Source organism: Haliotis cracherodii, unplaced genomic scaffold, assembly GCF_022045235.1.
Source record: "Haliotis cracherodii isolate W230 unplaced genomic scaffold, xgHalCrac1.p SCAF_8, whole genome shotgun sequence".
NCBI classification, from domain to species: domain Eukaryota; kingdom Metazoa; phylum Mollusca; class Gastropoda; order Lepetellida; family Haliotidae; genus Haliotis; species Haliotis cracherodii.
In genome coordinates, this window is record NW_027266341.1 from 40,565,701 (window position 1) to 40,583,679 (window position 17,979).

At 39.8% G+C, this 17,979-nt stretch overlaps 1 protein-coding gene and 1 pseudogene across 1 annotated transcript in view; one reads left to right on the forward strand and one right to left on the reverse strand.

Annotated features, from left to right (window-relative positions):
- Positions 1 to 17,328, reverse strand: part of LOC139449649 (CD109 antigen-like) — a 63,045-nt gene extending 45,717 nt beyond the window's left edge. The window contains exons 1-7 of the mRNA XM_071231127.1: positions 17,239 to 17,328; positions 15,669 to 15,774; positions 4,366 to 4,535; positions 1,417 to 1,442; positions 614 to 779; positions 401 to 471; positions 20 to 145 (exon numbers count right to left, since the gene is read on the reverse strand). Of these exons, the coding sequence (XP_071087228.1) occupies positions 20 to 145; positions 401 to 471; positions 614 to 779; positions 1,417 to 1,442; positions 4,366 to 4,535; positions 15,669 to 15,757 (648 nt within the window). The 5' untranslated portion in view covers positions 15,758 to 15,774; positions 17,239 to 17,328. The remainder of the gene's footprint in view (positions 1 to 19; positions 146 to 400; positions 472 to 613; positions 780 to 1,416; positions 1,443 to 4,365; positions 4,536 to 15,668; positions 15,775 to 17,238) is intronic.
- Positions 8,295 to 11,294, forward strand: LOC139450215 (uncharacterized; annotated as a pseudogene).
- Positions 17,329 to 17,979: the final 651 nt, after the last annotated feature.

A 17,979-nucleotide genomic window follows, 5' to 3' on the forward strand; every position in this document is an offset into this window, starting at 1 on the left:
AGTCTGGACCAGCACTTACATCAAGAGTGACCGCAATCGTCCAGTCCCCAAGAACTGGTTCCGATGACGTGGTGAGGACGCGAGTAACTACACCACTAGGATCTGTAGCTCCCAGCCACTGTTTGATACGGTTCTTGTTTGAATCCTGAAAAAAAACTATATGCGTTTAGTGACTCGGAAAGAGACTGTGTCATATTTCAGATTTCAAAATAACATCGAATATCTTCATTCGCAACGTATTGGTTTCATTATCAGGTTCATGTTTATATTTGTTGTAAATAGTTTCATCGTTAATTATTCACATGAATAACTCGCATACAAGTACACATGTGTGTACAGCAACCCTGCTCTGGGTGTGATCATGATGATATCGCCGTGGCGTTAACGATTGTTGACTCACATATATGACAATATCCACGGGCTCCCGAACCACTTTCAGGTTAGGATAGACCGACACAACCCGGAATTTTACTGCAAAACAAACCATTAAGTCATAACATGTAACCATTCAAGATTAATAACGTTCGGTATGGCTATAAATGCTATCACGATCAGCTGTATATACAGTCAGCAATTGATTGTGAGTACATATTCACATGGTGTAAGTAAGTACCTGATTGCCCGGGTTTATACATTGCCTTGTCAGTCTGTATGAAGATGGACTTAGACTTCTCATTAAATTCACAAGTCTCGGACGATTTGAAGTTCAGGCCGCCAGTGCCTGTGAAGTTGAACTGTAGCTCACGCCATCTCCATGGTTGGTGCAAGTCTTTTGGTATCTGTATCAGAATCACACAAAATGGTTTTGTATAAGGACGACGCCAAACATACCAACATCAGTTTGTTTTTCCCGCTGTTTTAGTTGGGACGAAGTATACTCTAAAAAGTAGAAGATCATGAAATATAAATGTCAATATCAAGTATTTGAACAACGACAACTGTGGACGACAAACATCCTGTCCAAGAATGTTTATGTCAGTGAAACGTATCACACCTTCTTGTTTGCACGTGCCTCCTGCCATAGCGCTACAGACGTCCGCAGGGAGGCATTCCTGTTTTGGACACTTTCAAGGAAGGTCGACTAATCTCTATGGACCGTTCTTTCTGTCAAGATTCTGCTAATCAAAAGTTGTGTTTTAATTGATTTACTGGAAACACACTGACACCCTCTGTTGTCCCGTTTGCAAGGTGTGTGGGTCGACGTTTGGTCTTTCATGACAACGCCCGTGCTCACAACTTCCATAGAATGCCGTGGACAGCAAAGAGCACAGATATTTCCCCCACTGAACATGATAGAAAGACGTGTGCCGAAAACAAACTGAAACTGATCAGGATCACGAATATGTTGTACCAAATAGAGAGTGTTTTTTAATGACAATAATATACATCGAAGCATACATCGATATTATTTCTTACCTGAAAATCCACTGTTTCCGTTTGACCTACAAGTAACAAGTTGATAAGTTAAAAGTAGGATTCACTCAGAAATATATACACATTATAAGGGTGGATGTGAACTGCCAGCTCACTCCTTACATACGAGTAAACCATCGTCAACTCTAAAGTGGATATAGTGGATTTAAAATATACATATTCTTTAAGGCTAGTATAGTATATTGTTGCATCATTGAATACTTTTACGCTTTTAATAAAAAAAGCCTTTAGTACAGAGAAGACATAATTAACATTACTGAGCCATCTTTAGGTTCAGTCGATTGAACCAAATCATAGTACTATCACAACCGGGATCATTGTCAACTCAAAGGTCATCCGGTACTTTCCGTATACTTTTTCTATTTTAGTTAACATATGAAACATATTTTACTCGGTTAGGTATTTAAAATACAAACTGGTTGAATTCCACAGTAAGCCATTGAACAAACATTCACTTCTCCATGGAAACGTCTCCTGGAAACGTGTAGGTATTGATATTGGAACAACAGCGCTGATTGTGTTGCTATGTGTACACAGATAAAATAATACAATACAATCACTTTTAAATTTGCATGAGAATCCACTTAAGTCTTTTTATGGCGTGTCAACTGTTTGTTTCAACTTCAAATCAGTTAGTTGGTATATTCAACAGTGAGGGCCCATGCCATTCACCAATCAAAACATTGGGACACTGACCTCAAGGCCAGGAATATTTGCACAAAGGCTTTACACTCGAACAATGTAAATGCCACACGGTTTGATTGGATCTTCGGCAAACACAAAGGTCTGGTGCACTGCTCGCTGTGAGGCAGATGATGGAATGCTACTACATCAAATCTACATCTACACCAGTGGCCTAGTAGCCCGTCCAGCATGATTCAAGGCGCACGCGATAGTGTACAACCAGATCTACTGTGAAGTGCGAGAATAGTCAGTGTAGATAATAAAGTGCAGACGTACTGACATTAAAGCAAAGTACAATTACTGTTAGTATATAAAATTCAAACCAATAAACTTATATATGAAATTTTGTAATATGAACTATTCTCACAGTGAGAATAATAACTAATTAAATGGAACCTGATATGAATATGTGTTTTGCTTACACCAGAGAAGTGGATACCCGTATGAAGGATCTTGCTGTTTTCTGAAGCATGACGTCTGAAGGGAATACGAACCATGTATGAACCATGTACTTTACAGGATGGTGTCTGAAGTGGAAATGCCCCCACATACTCTTTTTGGAGGACCTTGCTGTACGTGGACACGGCACCGATGTATGAATGGTCTCTCTGTACTTTACACGATGGGTCTTTAATGGATATACTTCAAGCTTACCCTGTATGCAGGATCTCGCTGTATTCTCCATGTTGGCATATGGCCTCAACTTAATCTATATCAAGTATATTGCTATACTCTGAAGGATGGCGTCAAATATGGATACGTCAGCAGCTCAAAGCTGTATAAAAGATCTTGCTATTTTCGGCACGAATGAGTGAATATATACTCTTAAAAAAGGAATGCAATGCGGATATTTGTTGCCATAAAAAGACAAAAATAGCGTACCAAGAGGTGCATCATGTGTTATAGTGTCAGTGACAAATTTTCCGGATCAAAATGATTACAAGAAGGACATGCAAACCATTTGTCGGAAAACACGTACGATTCGGAAAAACGCACCATGTGCCTTAACAAAAGGGCCATGGAGATGCTCGTACTGCACGTGCAACAGCACTATGAACGATATCAAAGTGCAGGGTTTTTGATTGCCTGGCATCTGCGTCAATCGAACAGTGACAGTTCAACAACATGCCAAGGTTAACAGAAGTGCAAAGAATCAACGCCGTAGGCCGCTTGCAGGCAGAGGAATCCCGATTAGCTGTAGCAAGAGTTTTCAATGTAGCGCCCAGCACCAATACAAGGCTATGGGATCGGCTTGGGTCAGCACCAGACGTCCTGTTCGGCTCGTCATATTGAGTCTACAACATCGTCAATAACGACGGCATTTATGCCTGCAACACAGAGTATGGCCTCAACTGCGATGGAGGGATGTCTGGTTCAGCGATGTATCAAGATTTCTTCTCTGTAGAGGGGATGGAGGGGCACGGATCTACAGACGTCGGGGAGAAGGTTACGCCGGAAACTGCGTACAGCAAGTGGACAGGTTTGGTTGGGGTAGCGTTATCATCATGGCAGGACAGGTTTGGTCCATATCGAGGGCAATCTTCGATACATCAACGAAATTCTCCTACCACACGTCCTCCCAATTGCAGCCAACGGCAACGGTGTATTCCAGCTGGACACCGCATACAGCACGGATCCCAAGAGCCTGTCTACAACACCGTTGATGTTCTCCCCTGGCCCTCCAGATCCCCGGATCTGAACCCGATAGAGCACCTGTGGGATGAATTGGATAGACGGTTACGCGACGTCAACCACAACCCCAGACGTTGCAGCAGTTGGCTTTTACGTTGTAGGCCGAGTGGGCTACCAATCCCCAGGATGTGATTCGCATACTCGTCTCTTCCATGGGCAGGTGATGTCAGGCCGCTATCGATTCCAACGGGGGACATACGCGTTATTGATGGTAGCTGACCTTCACCTTAGACTTGTCCTATGTACCGATACCTGAGATGACTACAATCACCAAGTGTTCTCTCCACAATATTTGCTCAATACCTTGTACGGTTCCTCGTATAAATGCATTTTCCTACCTCACACAAATCTGACTTTGCGTTTCTTTTTTTGAAGAGTATAAATGGGAACCCACTGGTCCGTATGATGTACATTCGACACCAACCTACCCTGGATGAAGGACCTTGCAGTACTCTGCATGATTCATTCTACGGCAACAGTTTACACCGGTTTAAATAGAAGGATCTATCAATATACTGCACACATACGTTGGGGTGATTAGTACCAGATACCTACCCTGTGAGAAGGACCTCGTTGTACTCTGTATTATAGTGTCTGATGTACGGTTGACAAGTGCAATCTGAATTGACACTGGTTGTGTTGCATTTAGAATCTGTACTCTCATTGGAACTGTCCATCCCGGGGCGATCTTTCTGGCAAAGGTGATGATATATGTTCCAGGAGAGCTGTAGAATAAAAAGGAAAACTGTTGATATCTTAAGATAAATGCCCTCATGAGCATTTAGCTTTCCCTCGCCCTGAGAAACTGGACAATGTTTTCTTTTCCCTAGACTCACATGTGTATGCTGCACTAGCCAAGATGCTATTAACGCTCATCAGCATGATGCATTTGTTATTTTATTGCATGTGGGTGTGCTCAGTAGTAAAATAATATTGTTCTGTTGTGAAATCTCCAAACTGTGCAGTCTTATAGACATACCTTTCATGCAATTAGGATCTGTTTCAAATCCAAGAAACACAATGTCAGTTTATTAGCAGATATATTAATGCATATTTTTAATTTTCACATGAATATTCAGTATGTTTGTTCCTGAGTTTCGACGTTAAATGTTCACAACTACTAGTGTAGTTAGCTCCCTTGGGGAGTGGTTGCATTCCGCTTTGTCTCTCGTAAAAAATTTGAAAAATATTGACATCGGAGCCTAGGCCAATCTAATTAAGTACTTTGAGACAAAATGGGAGTCTCTATAGATGTCTGGAGAGCCAGGATCGGATGTTTTGTACCGCCCCGAGGACACATGCAGATAGAGAAAATCAGACCCTATTCGACGACATCGGAATGGACAGCCGGGACTGACATGGCCTATCGACTACTCTTGTGCACAGTACTTCCTTCTCAATATATACCTCAGGTACGATCATCGAAGATAAGATGAAGTATACATGTGACATATTGACAAATCCACCACTCAGTATCGTGGATGCGAACTTTTGTCCCACTGATTGTAACACATCGTCTTTGTTTACATATCGAATTCCGGACCGAGGTGGGGTGCGACTGTTTTGTCCTTGTGTATCATTGCTAATACACCTGTCAGGTGATGTTGAATCGAACCCTGGCCCATTTAGTAAGGATCTGGTTGATATGAAATCGGCAATTATCCAACAAATCAAGGCATCCGAAGACAAACTATTAAAGGAAATTGGTTCCGTGAAAAAAGAACTACAAACATTACGGTGTGACGTCACAGATTTACGAAATCAAGTGAGTACGAACAAGGGAGAACAAGATATCATTCGGCTTGATGTGGATGCTGTCTGTCAAAAACTAGACGATGTATATTATGACTTTGACAATGTTGATACACGTCTAGAGAATCTAGAGAGAAGGGGTCGAAGAAATAATATCATTTTGTATGGTGTTCCAGAGGGACCGAGCGAATCCTATGCAATCTGCAAAAACAAAACTTTGGAAGTGTTGAACAATGCCAGGGAAGCCAATAACATAGATCTGCTTGTTCCAAGAGACATTGAGAGGGCACATAGAATAGGACAACGTAACACTGATAGACCACGCCCTGTGATCGCTAAACTTGTGCACTGGGAGGATAAGATGAAGTCTCTAAGTTTGAGAGATTCCCTTCGGTCAAAGGGATATGGAATTTCCAATGACTTAACTTTAAAACAGAGACAAGAATTAAAGAAATGTAAAGATGAAGACCAATCTAAACATTATTTTTATAAAGGTGGTAAAATTGTGTCAGCACCAAAACAGGTTACGGATGCTTCAATCAATGTCACGGATGGGAGAAGAGGTGGGGTCTCTGACAGAAACAACAATTCACCCAGGAACGAGGGGAGTTCGCGCCTCACTAACCGCAGTCAGGCTACCAGCTCTAGGGGCAGCCAGCACGACCTCACTACCTAGGGGTGTGGCCGGGGCCCATACCAAGACTCAGAGGATTTAAAAAGTGATGACTCTCCTACAATAAAACTCTTATATTGGAATATATCTGGATTGAAATCTAAATTAGATGACTGTGACTTTGTTTCATATTTACATTCATTTGACATTGTAGGCCTCACAGAGACGTGGATTCAGAAGTTAGACTTCCAGAACAAGTTTGCTGATTATTTATATTATAATAGACCAGGCGATACGTTAGCAAAAGCAGGGAGACTCTCTGGTGGTATCATAGTTATGGTTAGAAAACAGCTGAAAAAATATATTAAGCGGAATTGGGTGAAAGAAAGTGGTATTTACATTCTATTAGATAAATTACTGTTTGGTACTGTAACAGATGTGTTATACTGTTGTGTGTATATATACACCCAGAAGGCTCAACCTATTATGATAAATGTGCTACTTCTAGAAATGGTGTACTGATGTTTCAAGACGAGCTCCTGGATATTTTAAATCAGATCGATGACGTTTCATGTATTTTGGGGGGAGATTTTAACTCCAGAACAGGGACAGAACCCGACTTTGTGGAAGACGACATTTTGGATTATCTTGAAGGGCCTGATAACTCGTCTTGGGATTTCTTGATAGACCATTTTGATTTGCAGAGATACTCTGCTGACACTATTTTGAATAAGTTTGGTAAATGTTTGTTGAACCTATGCTCTGTCTTAAATATTCATATTATGAATGGTCGTTGTGGCAGTGACGCTGGTATTGGGGACTATACATTCATCAGTATTCATACTATCTCCACCGTACATATGTTTGAACTCTGTAAAACATTCGACATAGACACACGGTACGAGTCGCAACATTTCCCATTAACAATGGCTTTACGTACGTGTAGGCTTCACTCAGTCATCGATGGTCATGATGATATTAATTATGCAAGTACATTTAGATTTACGTGGAGAATTGATAAAGAACAAATATTTCTTTGTAACTTAGCTTCTGACAAGTTTGTATCACTGGTTGAAAAAGCAGTAGATACCGTATTCACAAATATTGATGAAAGGATTGAGTTTATTAGAGAAGCACTCTCCTATGCTGGGAACGAAATGAAGAAAGTGGTTCACGTGGACAAGAAAACACAAAAATGGTTTGATTGGGAATGTCAGTTACTAAAAAAAGAGAGATGTACATGCCTCAACAAATTCAGAAGAGATAAAGATTTACAGTCATTAAGGGATTATACAAGAATTAGAAATCTTTACAAAACCACGTGCAGGGAAAAGAAGATTATATTTCTTGAAAAGAAAAAACAATATTTGAAAGATAACATTTAGTCGTCGAAAGAATTTTGGACAGCCCTCCACAAGCTAAATCCACATTATGAGTTTAAAAATAATATTGAAATTGATAAATGGTATGATTATTTCAAAAATATGTTTAGTGGTAATGGTGTTGGGGATTATACCTACTTTGAATTATCAGATCAGGAAACATGTGATAATGGCATAACTGCTACAATTCTTGACTCGCCAATCACAAGAGAGGAAATTCAAAAAGCTATCTACGATTTGAAAAACAGCAAGAGTTCCGGCATAGATGGTTTAATTCCAGAATTTTTTAAACATTCTGTTAATATTCTACTCCCATACCTTGAATTACTGTTTAATATGATTTTAGAAACGTCTTATTTCCCAAAAGAGTGGACTATCGGTGTGATTGTTCCACTACATAAATCAGGATCACATACCGATACCAAAAATTATCGAGGAATTACCCTTCTGAGTGTTTTTAGCAAAATATTTATTTCTATTATTAATAAAAGGCTCACTTTTTGGTCAGATTCATTAGATAAAATTTCGGAAGAACAAGCAGGTTTTAGACAAGGGTATTCAACCACGGATAATATTTTCGTACTTAATGCGATTCTTCACAAATACATGCAGAGAAAAGGTGGAAAATTGTATGCAATTTTTGTTGATTTCAAAAAAGCGTTTGATTCTGTAAACAGAAATATAATGTGGTCATTGTTTCTTTCAAATGGGGTGAGTAATAAAATGGGTAAACTATTATGCAATATTTATCAAAATGTAAAGTCATGTGTTAAAAATCGGGGAATATACTCTGATGTCTTCACATGTAACATTGGTGTACGCCAAGGCTGTATTCTTAGCCCGTTCCTGTTCTGTTTTTTCATCAATGAACTAGCTGCACAAATTAAGGAAAATTGTACGGATGGTATACAGCTGCATCCAGATATTGTGAAGATATTTCTGTTGCTTTTTGCTGATGATATAGTCCTGTTCTCTAGTACGATAAAAGGTTTACAGAATTTGATAGATCAACTGGAGCTGTACTGTTCTAATTGTAAACTCCAAGTGAACACTGAGAAAACGAAAGTGTTAGTTTTCAAAAAGGCAAATAAACTATCAAGTAGGGAAAAATGGTTCTTCAACTCACAACCGTTAAAAATTGTCACTTCTTATAAATATCTGGGAGTAACCTTCACAGGCAGATTAACGTGGAATTACCACACCAGTAATGCAGCAATGCAGGCAAAAAGGATACTAATGGGAATATTACATAGTTTGAAAACCTTCACTGATCTCTCATATCAAACCTTTTTTAAAATATTTGATACAAAAATTACTCCAATTCTTTTATATGGAGCAGAGGTCTGGGGGCATACTGAATACAGAACTATTGTACTGGTCCATCTATATGCTTGTAAACGATTCCTTGGCGTAAAAAACTCTACATCGAGTGTTATGGTATATATGGTGAATGTGGACGTGTAACACTTTACATATTTCAACATATTAGAATTCTCAAGTATTGGTTCAAGATTCTTAAAATGCCTATTGATAGATTACCTAGAAAATGTTACGATATGATGTTATTGTATGAAAAACATGGAAGCCGCAATTGGGTATATGATGTAAAGTCGTTATTAAATGATTGCGGCTATGGGTATGTTTGGCGTAATCAATGTGTACCAAACAATCCAGATTCATTTTTAGTATCTTTACGCCAAAGACTTAAGGATATATACTTGCAAAAATGGGCATCGCATGTTTTAAGTTCAGAAAAATGCAATTATTACAAGCTTTTCAAGACAACAATTTCCCCAGAATACTATTTGTTTGACATCAACTTTAAAAGGTTTAGAATAAGTTTAGCACAATTTAGATGCAGCTCTCATAGACTTAGGATCGAAGTAGGCAGGCATAGAAACATAGACAGAGAATTGAGAATATGTGAGCAATGTGATTTAAATGTGATTGAAGATGAGTTTCATTTTCTGTTAGTTTGTCCAAAATACGACCACCTTAGAAGAAAATATATTGATCTGCCTGGTTATGTACATCCCACTATACAAAGATTTACAACGATCATGTCAACAACTGATAAAGATACTCTAAAAAATAATATCAATGTTCATTTATCATGCTATGTTAATTAGAATATGACCTGTTAAACGGATCTGTAACCACTCCCGAAAACAGAATTGTACTATGGGCCTGAGGCCTTTCAGTATGGAATAAAACTTATCCTATCCTAAAACTATTGCTGCTATGCTGCACACGTTTTCTTTTCACAACACCAGGACTGTTCTGTTATTCCTTGCGAGAGGCAACCCAAATGTCCATGTTGAAGTGACCACACTGCTCGACATGACAGCTGGACAACAGAATGTTTTCAATTGCTGATGCCCCAGGGCCATTGTTGAGACTATGAATAGACAAAGAAACCACCCCACTGATATTTCTTGAAAAGTTCAAATTAATTGACGAATATATAGTGAGTGATCGGTTCACGGCTTCTGTGTGTCTGTGTTAAGTTTCATTTGTTCGTCAACTTCCGAACACTTGAGAATTTCATTCCCATTCAGAGTGTTTATCACTCTCATCCGTATTGAATTAAGTAACTTTGCTGCATTCGAGGAACAAGGACGACACACACACACACACACACACACACACACACACACACACACACACACACACACACACACACACACACACACACACACACACATATTGTCAAATATTGGGGTGTTAGGCGAGTGTGGTACACGTTTTATAGGTTTTGCATTGTGATTTATCCGAAAGTCCCCAAAAGGTTTATTATGCACAGATTCAAACATCCATTTCATATGAGAATTATTTGAGTGGTATTTTACCCTAAGTAAATTTTGGACCACATTGACTCGTTTTCGGCTTAGTTCTCACAATTGAGAAATTGAACCTGGACCATTTTAATATTCCTCGTGAATTTAGAAAATGTAAAGTTTGTAACTTAAACCAAATCGAAAATGAATATCAGTGTTTGTTTATTTGTCAAGCTTATAGCCATCTCAGGCAAAGTTACATAAATTCTAAATTTTACATCTTTCCAAATATTCTGAAGTTTAATACACTACTGTCATCGCAAGAACCTATTATCAATATGAATACAGCAAATTACTTGTTTCATGCCAATGCTGTGAGAACAATATACTCCAACTTTGATAACATGCAATAATGTTAAAGCTGTTGTTGTTAAAAGAACTGTTTGCACCTAAATTGTAATTCGTTTGTACAAAAAGGCCCGTGGCCTACAAGTACTGCATAAAGTGTGGTGTGATGTGAATTAGCTCACCCTTGGGCAATTCACATAAGTTCGTTGTCCTTTCAGAAAGTCCAGCAAAGCTTATTCTGGGATGAAGCGTTGATGATGAACTTCTTACCAATTGGTGTCTGAGAGGCGATGCTGATTGCTTGTGGTCCATTCTGCCCAGGCTTCCTCATACTTGTTACGTTAAGTTATATCGGCTATCCATCTCGCATGGCTCAGTACCAATGTTGAACGATACGTCCATGCTTCAGCTACCTTTTTGTTTTTGTCTAGTGGTATACGTGCCAATATATCTTTGCTTGACTCTTCTTTGAGGTCTTGATTGCTGGTCGCAGTTGGACGCAATAACGGAACAAAGCTAGAGATACCGCTACAGTCAGCCAGTTCCGTCCAGCCTCGACTTGGTAACCAGAAGTCTTCAGCACTCATTCTAGTGACAGTCCTAGGTGTCTGACTCTTGGGATTTAAGGGTGAGATACTAAATGGGAGGTTTGCACAACAATGTGGCATTCAACTGATACTAACAACAAGAAACTTTCGCTTCTGTGGAAGAGAAGGTCTCACCTATGTAAAGGATCAATGTCTTAATTAGGTAATGCTAAATTATTTGTTTATTATTTTTAATTCACATAACTGATTAGAAATTTGAATGTAAAGCTTGACCATATAAAGTCCCCAAATTTGTCTAAAATGTCTAAAACCTTGTTCTTGGATCAGCGAATATGTAATACCTGAATTTTCTAGGCATTATGTATATTCCTCGAGTGACTCAGACATTACCCCATTATTCCCTGAACATGTCAGGGATTATGCATATTCCCTGATTAGACATATTCCCTGATCAGATATAGTCCCTTATTAGACATATTCCCCGATTAGACATATTCCCTGATGAGACACATTCCCTGATTAGACATAGCCCTGATTAGACATAGTCCCTGATTAGACATAGTCCCTGACTAGACATAGTCCCTGATTAGACATATTCCCTGATTAGACATATTCCCTAATTAGACATATTCCCTGATTAGACATATTCCCTGATGAGACACATTCCCTGATTAGACATAGCCCTGATTAGACATAGTCCCTGATTAGACATAGTCCCTGACTAGACATAGTCCCTAATTAGACATAGTCCCTGATTAGACATATTCCCTGATTAGACAAATTTCCTGATTAGACACATTCCCTGATTAGACACAGTCCCTGATTAGACAAATTCCCTGATCAGACACATTCCCTGATTAGAACAATTCCCTGATTAGACACATTCCCTGATTAGACAAAGTCCCTGATTAGACAAATTCCCTGATTAGACATAGTCCCTGATTAGACATAGTCCCTGATTAGACATAGTCCCTGATTAGACATATTCCCTGATTAGACACATTCCCTGATTAGACACAGTCCCTGATTAGACATATTCCCTGATTGGACACAGTCTCTGATTAGACAAAGTCGCTGATTAGACATAGTCCCTGATAAGACACATTCCCTGATTAGACATAGTCCCTGATTAGACATATTCCCTGATTAGAAACAGTCCCTGATTAGACATATTCCCTGATTAGATATAGTCCATGATTAGACATATTACCTGATTAGACATAGTCCCTGATTAGACATTTCCCCTGATTAGACACATTCCCTGATTAGACATAGTCCCTGATTAGACACATTCCCTGATTAGACATTTTCCCTGATTAGACACATTCCCTGATTAGACACATTCCCTGATTAGACATAGTCCCTGATTAGACATAGTCCCTGATTAGACATAGTCCCGTGGAGAAAGTTGCTCAGTGTGCAAATGTTGTTTTGTTCTGATTCGTTACGTTGTAGTTAAGTTTCGCGCATCTTGACTTATTTGACAGGCTCCTTGAACTTTGTCAGATCTCACCATATGTTTGTAGTTAAATGCCGCACTCAGCAGTATTCCAGCTATATGATGACCTGCATCAACAAAGGCAGCGAGGCTGACCACCCGATCCCGTTAGTCGTCTCTTACGTCAAACATAGTCGCCTTTTACGGCAAGCATGGATTGCTGGAGACCTATTCTAACCCGGATATAACGGGTATCTCACCATATGTATCTGTTTTGATTGATGTGACTTGTTTTGTCAGTACACTTTTCTTGATAACATATGTGATTGTGACATTGACTATGTACTTGTTTCAGTTAAATGAGTGAGTGAGTGAGTTTGGTTTAACGCCGCTTTTAACAGTATTCCAGCTGTATCGCGGCGTGTCAGCATAACGTGGGAGGAAAGCTCGAAGTGATGCGGGTATTAGACGTTTACCAGCAGTCCGGTAAAACCCACGAGCACGGTTATAGTGCTGACAAACCTAGAAACATAATCGGGGCAAACCAGGATTCGACCCCACAATCATAGGTTTCTGGCATGCCCTAGGGACGCGACTCTGCACAGCAAATCGCGGCGCCTTAGACGACTGGGCCACCCGTGCTCTTCCACAAGACCACGGAGGTGGTCACAAGGTCAATAAGCAAATCGTTCATACCAGAAAGTAGCAAATCGTTCTCAAATGTCTTTTTAGAAATATTCATTCACCTCCATATACACATGGACCATCGGATTTGATTATCAATGATGAAGGAAATTGATGTCGACCTGGGAAATAGAAATTTTGAAAGCTTTCCAATACGCAAGAATGGCGTTAAATGCCAATGCCTTGTAAGCTTGTTGTGCTTAGACAATCATTTAAGGACGTTTTCTTATGCATTCCATGACGGTGTTAGGGATAAAATTGTACACAGCTGGTTAACTTTACATGATTAGCGAAATCAAGGAGCTGAACTCAATGGTTGTACTCGACATTGTTGTACATGCTATAACGTTAATTCAGAAACAAAGAGGGAGGATGAGACACGTGCCCATCCAGTAGTAATACGAGGTAGTTATGAAGCACTTATAACACTGATCTGTAAATTCTCAACGTGCTATGCACAAAAAGCCCCGAGAGCCTAATACAGTTCTGTTCGACGTGTTCAAAAGCTGTTCGACGTGGAATTTGGACAGGATGTTAACGGCGCGCATCAAACGTTAAAGACCTGCATAGCCTCTGGCTTTCCTCCAACATGAAACTGACGCTCCATTATATAACTGGAAGACACTCACACACTCATATCTATGACAATTTGGAAATCCAGTCCCGAGAAAATATATGAACCACCATTGCGAGCATCCGTGCGCGTGTAATTGTCTATCACCATGGACTCATGAGACACAGACGATACAGCCTTTATTACATAACCCTTACTGCTATGTATGGTCAAGACCACGTAGTGCAGCCTTTATTACATAACCCTTACTGCTATGTATGTGCAAGACCACGTTGTGCAGGCTTTATTACATAACCCTTACTACTATGTATGGGCATGACCACGTAGTGCAGTCTTTATTACATAACCCTTACTGCTATGTATGAGCAAGACCACGTAGTGCAGCCTTTATTACATAACCCTTACTGCTATGTATGAGCAAGACCACGTAGTGCAGCCTTTTATACATAACCCTTACTGCTATGTATGTGCAAGACCACGTAGTGTAGTCTTATTACATAACCCTTACTGCTATGTATGTTCAAGACCACGCAGTGTAGTCTTTATTACATAACCCTTACTGCTATGTATGTTCAAGACCACGTAGTGCAGCCTTTATTACATAACCCTTACTGCTATGTATGGGCAAGACCACGTAGTGTAGTCTTATTACATAACCCTTACTGCTATGTATGTTCAAGACCACGTAGTGTAGCCTTTATTACATAACCCTTACTGCTATGTATGGGCAAGACAACGTGTCAGCAGATCTGCAGTCTCCGAGGTTTGCCGATAAAGTTTGTTGTGTTCATCGACGAGAGATAGAACGTCACGTTGTAATGCTCCTGCTGCTGTGACGCTTTAGCTTTGCACTCAATGACATGCTCACGCAGCAAGGAGTTCGGTATTTCGACTGTTATAAAGTGACAGTGTTGGAATAAAACTACTGAAAATGTAAAGGTAATCTAAAACAGAATGACTAATATGTCAATCGATTATAAGTGATCAGGAAGCAATATTTCACGTGGGGGGCAGTATTGGATAATAATAGTTATATTAATACTTCCAGTATTAGCTCCCTCTAGAATTAATGACAAGTATTGCCATATTGGCGTTAATTGCGTACAATGGTACGATGATGGACTGCACCCTTGAATTTAGTAAAACAGTTTCAGATATTGTACTGAACCATTTTACAAGGAAAGGTACTGACAAGTCTTTGGGTCTCACCATATAAATGACTAGGAGATACATTATCTCAATACTATACATGTGTATAGGCTTCTTGTACAAATACGTGTCTGATGTATATTCCGCTGGACAATTATGTGTATAAAGGCGGTCGCCGCTGTATGCAAAAGAACACACTTCTTTCTCGGAATTTCGTATTCGATGCATCATTGGTTAAGAACATCAACATCATTGACATAACAATCACGATGACGCACCAAATACGTTAGATAGAAGTTCACCACCACTATTGACTGTGTATTGTTGCATATGTGGAGGGGAGGGTATTGCGCAAGTTTAACCCTTAGTAAATGAGTGTTAGGGACCACTAGAACATTTACTGTCTATTGTACGGGCTTCGGTCGGGTTTCTAAGAACGTATGTAGTCTGTGACTCAGAAGCACGGCGCGCACCTACCGCCACCATTATCAACACACAGTGGTGAATACCAGTCCTGCGATCGTCTGTCCATGCGAACTGTCTGTTTGTAAAGCACACATCCAGTAATGTAAACAGTAGTTATAAAGCCTTACCGTTCATTCTCGGCAGCTCCGACAGTGAGAGCCAGCAATAAGGTCAACCATAACGTCATCATGACTGCATCCACCCCTGTATCCACCATACACAAACAGTCAGGCCCTGTAACACCGGTTGGGGAGTTGAAATGTGAAATTGCCGATGTGGTTCATTATGATCCATTATGTTCCTTATAATTACTTGTTTGTTGTCTGCTGGTCCTTTTTTAGGTTTGACAGAAAGAGAGATTATGGAATGAAAATTACCACTTTCATAGAGTTTAATGCACTAAAATGGGACAGTTAACATGCGTTGAAGACTTTGGAAAATCATTTTCAATTCCATGTGGCCCCTGGGCCTTGTTATTGGATAAACTTGAAATATGTGACTGTATCTACCTGTCTGAAAGGGACTGTTTTTCGAGTCACCTTAAGCATATGTAGGTGCGTGTATGTGCGATAATATCTGGATGTTCGATGCATAGTAATGTTTTAAAGTGGTGTATCGATGCCGCTATGTAACAGATTGTATAATTGCTGCTACCTTTGTAGCCGCTCGCAGTCACCTGACTGCAAATCCTTATCCGGATTGTAACCATGTGATAAAAACTTATCGTTAGCAAAATGGGTATTTCTTGCAAACCGCACTTTGTAATGTTTGTCGTCGGAATGACTTGTTCCACTTAAAAGTATTAACGCACATGCGGCTATCTTCGTTAATTAATAATATCGAAACTTCCTGATTCTATTTCATGTTGCGAGGACCATAGCAACATTAACCAACGTATTCAACATGTTTCTAGATCGCATGGCTAATGTTAGGAACGACGAACAGTTTAGCAAACGTACACTACAGAATGCAATGCAAATCTATCTCGAAAATGTGTCTGCTTTGTGTGAAAAGAGATCATAATTCAAAATTCGATAGATAAATACAGGTTCGTCTATCATGTGGCGATGTTTAATATAAATAATTGTACTTAATAGTTTCGCTTTCCTTTGTACCATCTTGAACATCACACATGTGTTGGACAAGTATGATAGAATGATATGAAATACTGTCAGAAAGATATACAAACGCATCTTGAGACGAACAAGTTAAAATAATCGTGTGGTATAAAGTCTCGTGCTCATTGGCTTTGTTTCATCGTTCATTCCTTCCCGTGAGCTGAGAGTTGGTATGTGACTGTACTGTGAATGCGGACATTTGGGAGCTGGCATGAATCATGTTGACAAGTAACCCAACTTAGACTGCCGGAGGTAAGACAGACGTGTCAATGTTGTTTAGCCTTCTTGGGATAGGCGTAACTTTAACATTCTCTTATGTAGAACACTTTTGTATTCTGAAATGAATGCGCGGATTTACCTCAGGATATACTAGTATTAGACCTATTGTCTAATGACGACTCTCTATTCTGAATTAATAGGTGGCGCCTGACATCTCATTCACATATCTCCACATCTACATACACAGGATTATGCTGTCCATGTGATCGTGTGTTGAGCAAGTAACACCATGACAGTATCGCCTTATATTGGTAGGAATCTATGTGGCCAGGCTGACAGTGTACCTTCTAGCTTCACCTACCTTGTGCTGGTTTAATGGAGGCGGCTTTGTCCTTGCTGTGTAAAAGCTTCGTCAACAGCTAACAGCAAACACGCAACCACTTTTATTTAGTCCATCACGTGACTAGAACCAAGCTGCCGAGTCCTATACGTCACACCTGGGCGAGCAGGTCCGACCATAGCAGCTGAATTGTACGTGTTATGAAAGAATAATAATTTGTCACCATGGCATGTCGAGACATTAAAGTAGCACGGTTTACGACACGCATACTGCAGTCTTCGCCACTTTGAAACAAAATCACGAAATAGTATCAGTATTAATTAACGAAGATAGCAGCATGAGTGCTATAAACTTCTAACAAGGCGTTCCGGCGATAACGAATATTACAGTTGTGACAAAAATTGCAAAGTTTCTATGCAAGTTGTGAGGGAAGCGGGTGCCACCGGTAGAGCAGGTCATGCTTACACTTTCGCGAAACACCTGGTGCCATGACTGATTTTCAGTGATATATTCCTATAACTGTCACCACTATTTTGTCAAATTGAGTCTGTTCGGCGGATAGTAGTCTCTGTCGTTGAAGTTTTATATTTTCAAGATATATCCAAATTAACCATCATCATTGAGTTTTGATCACATGGTTACAATCCGGGTACGTATCGTCAGTCAGGTGACTGCGAGCGGCATAGGGGAGTATATTTAGCAGTTCTGTGCATCTCGAACAAGGTCAGAAGCACGTGAAATTCAACACGTTTTTTTTCTTTC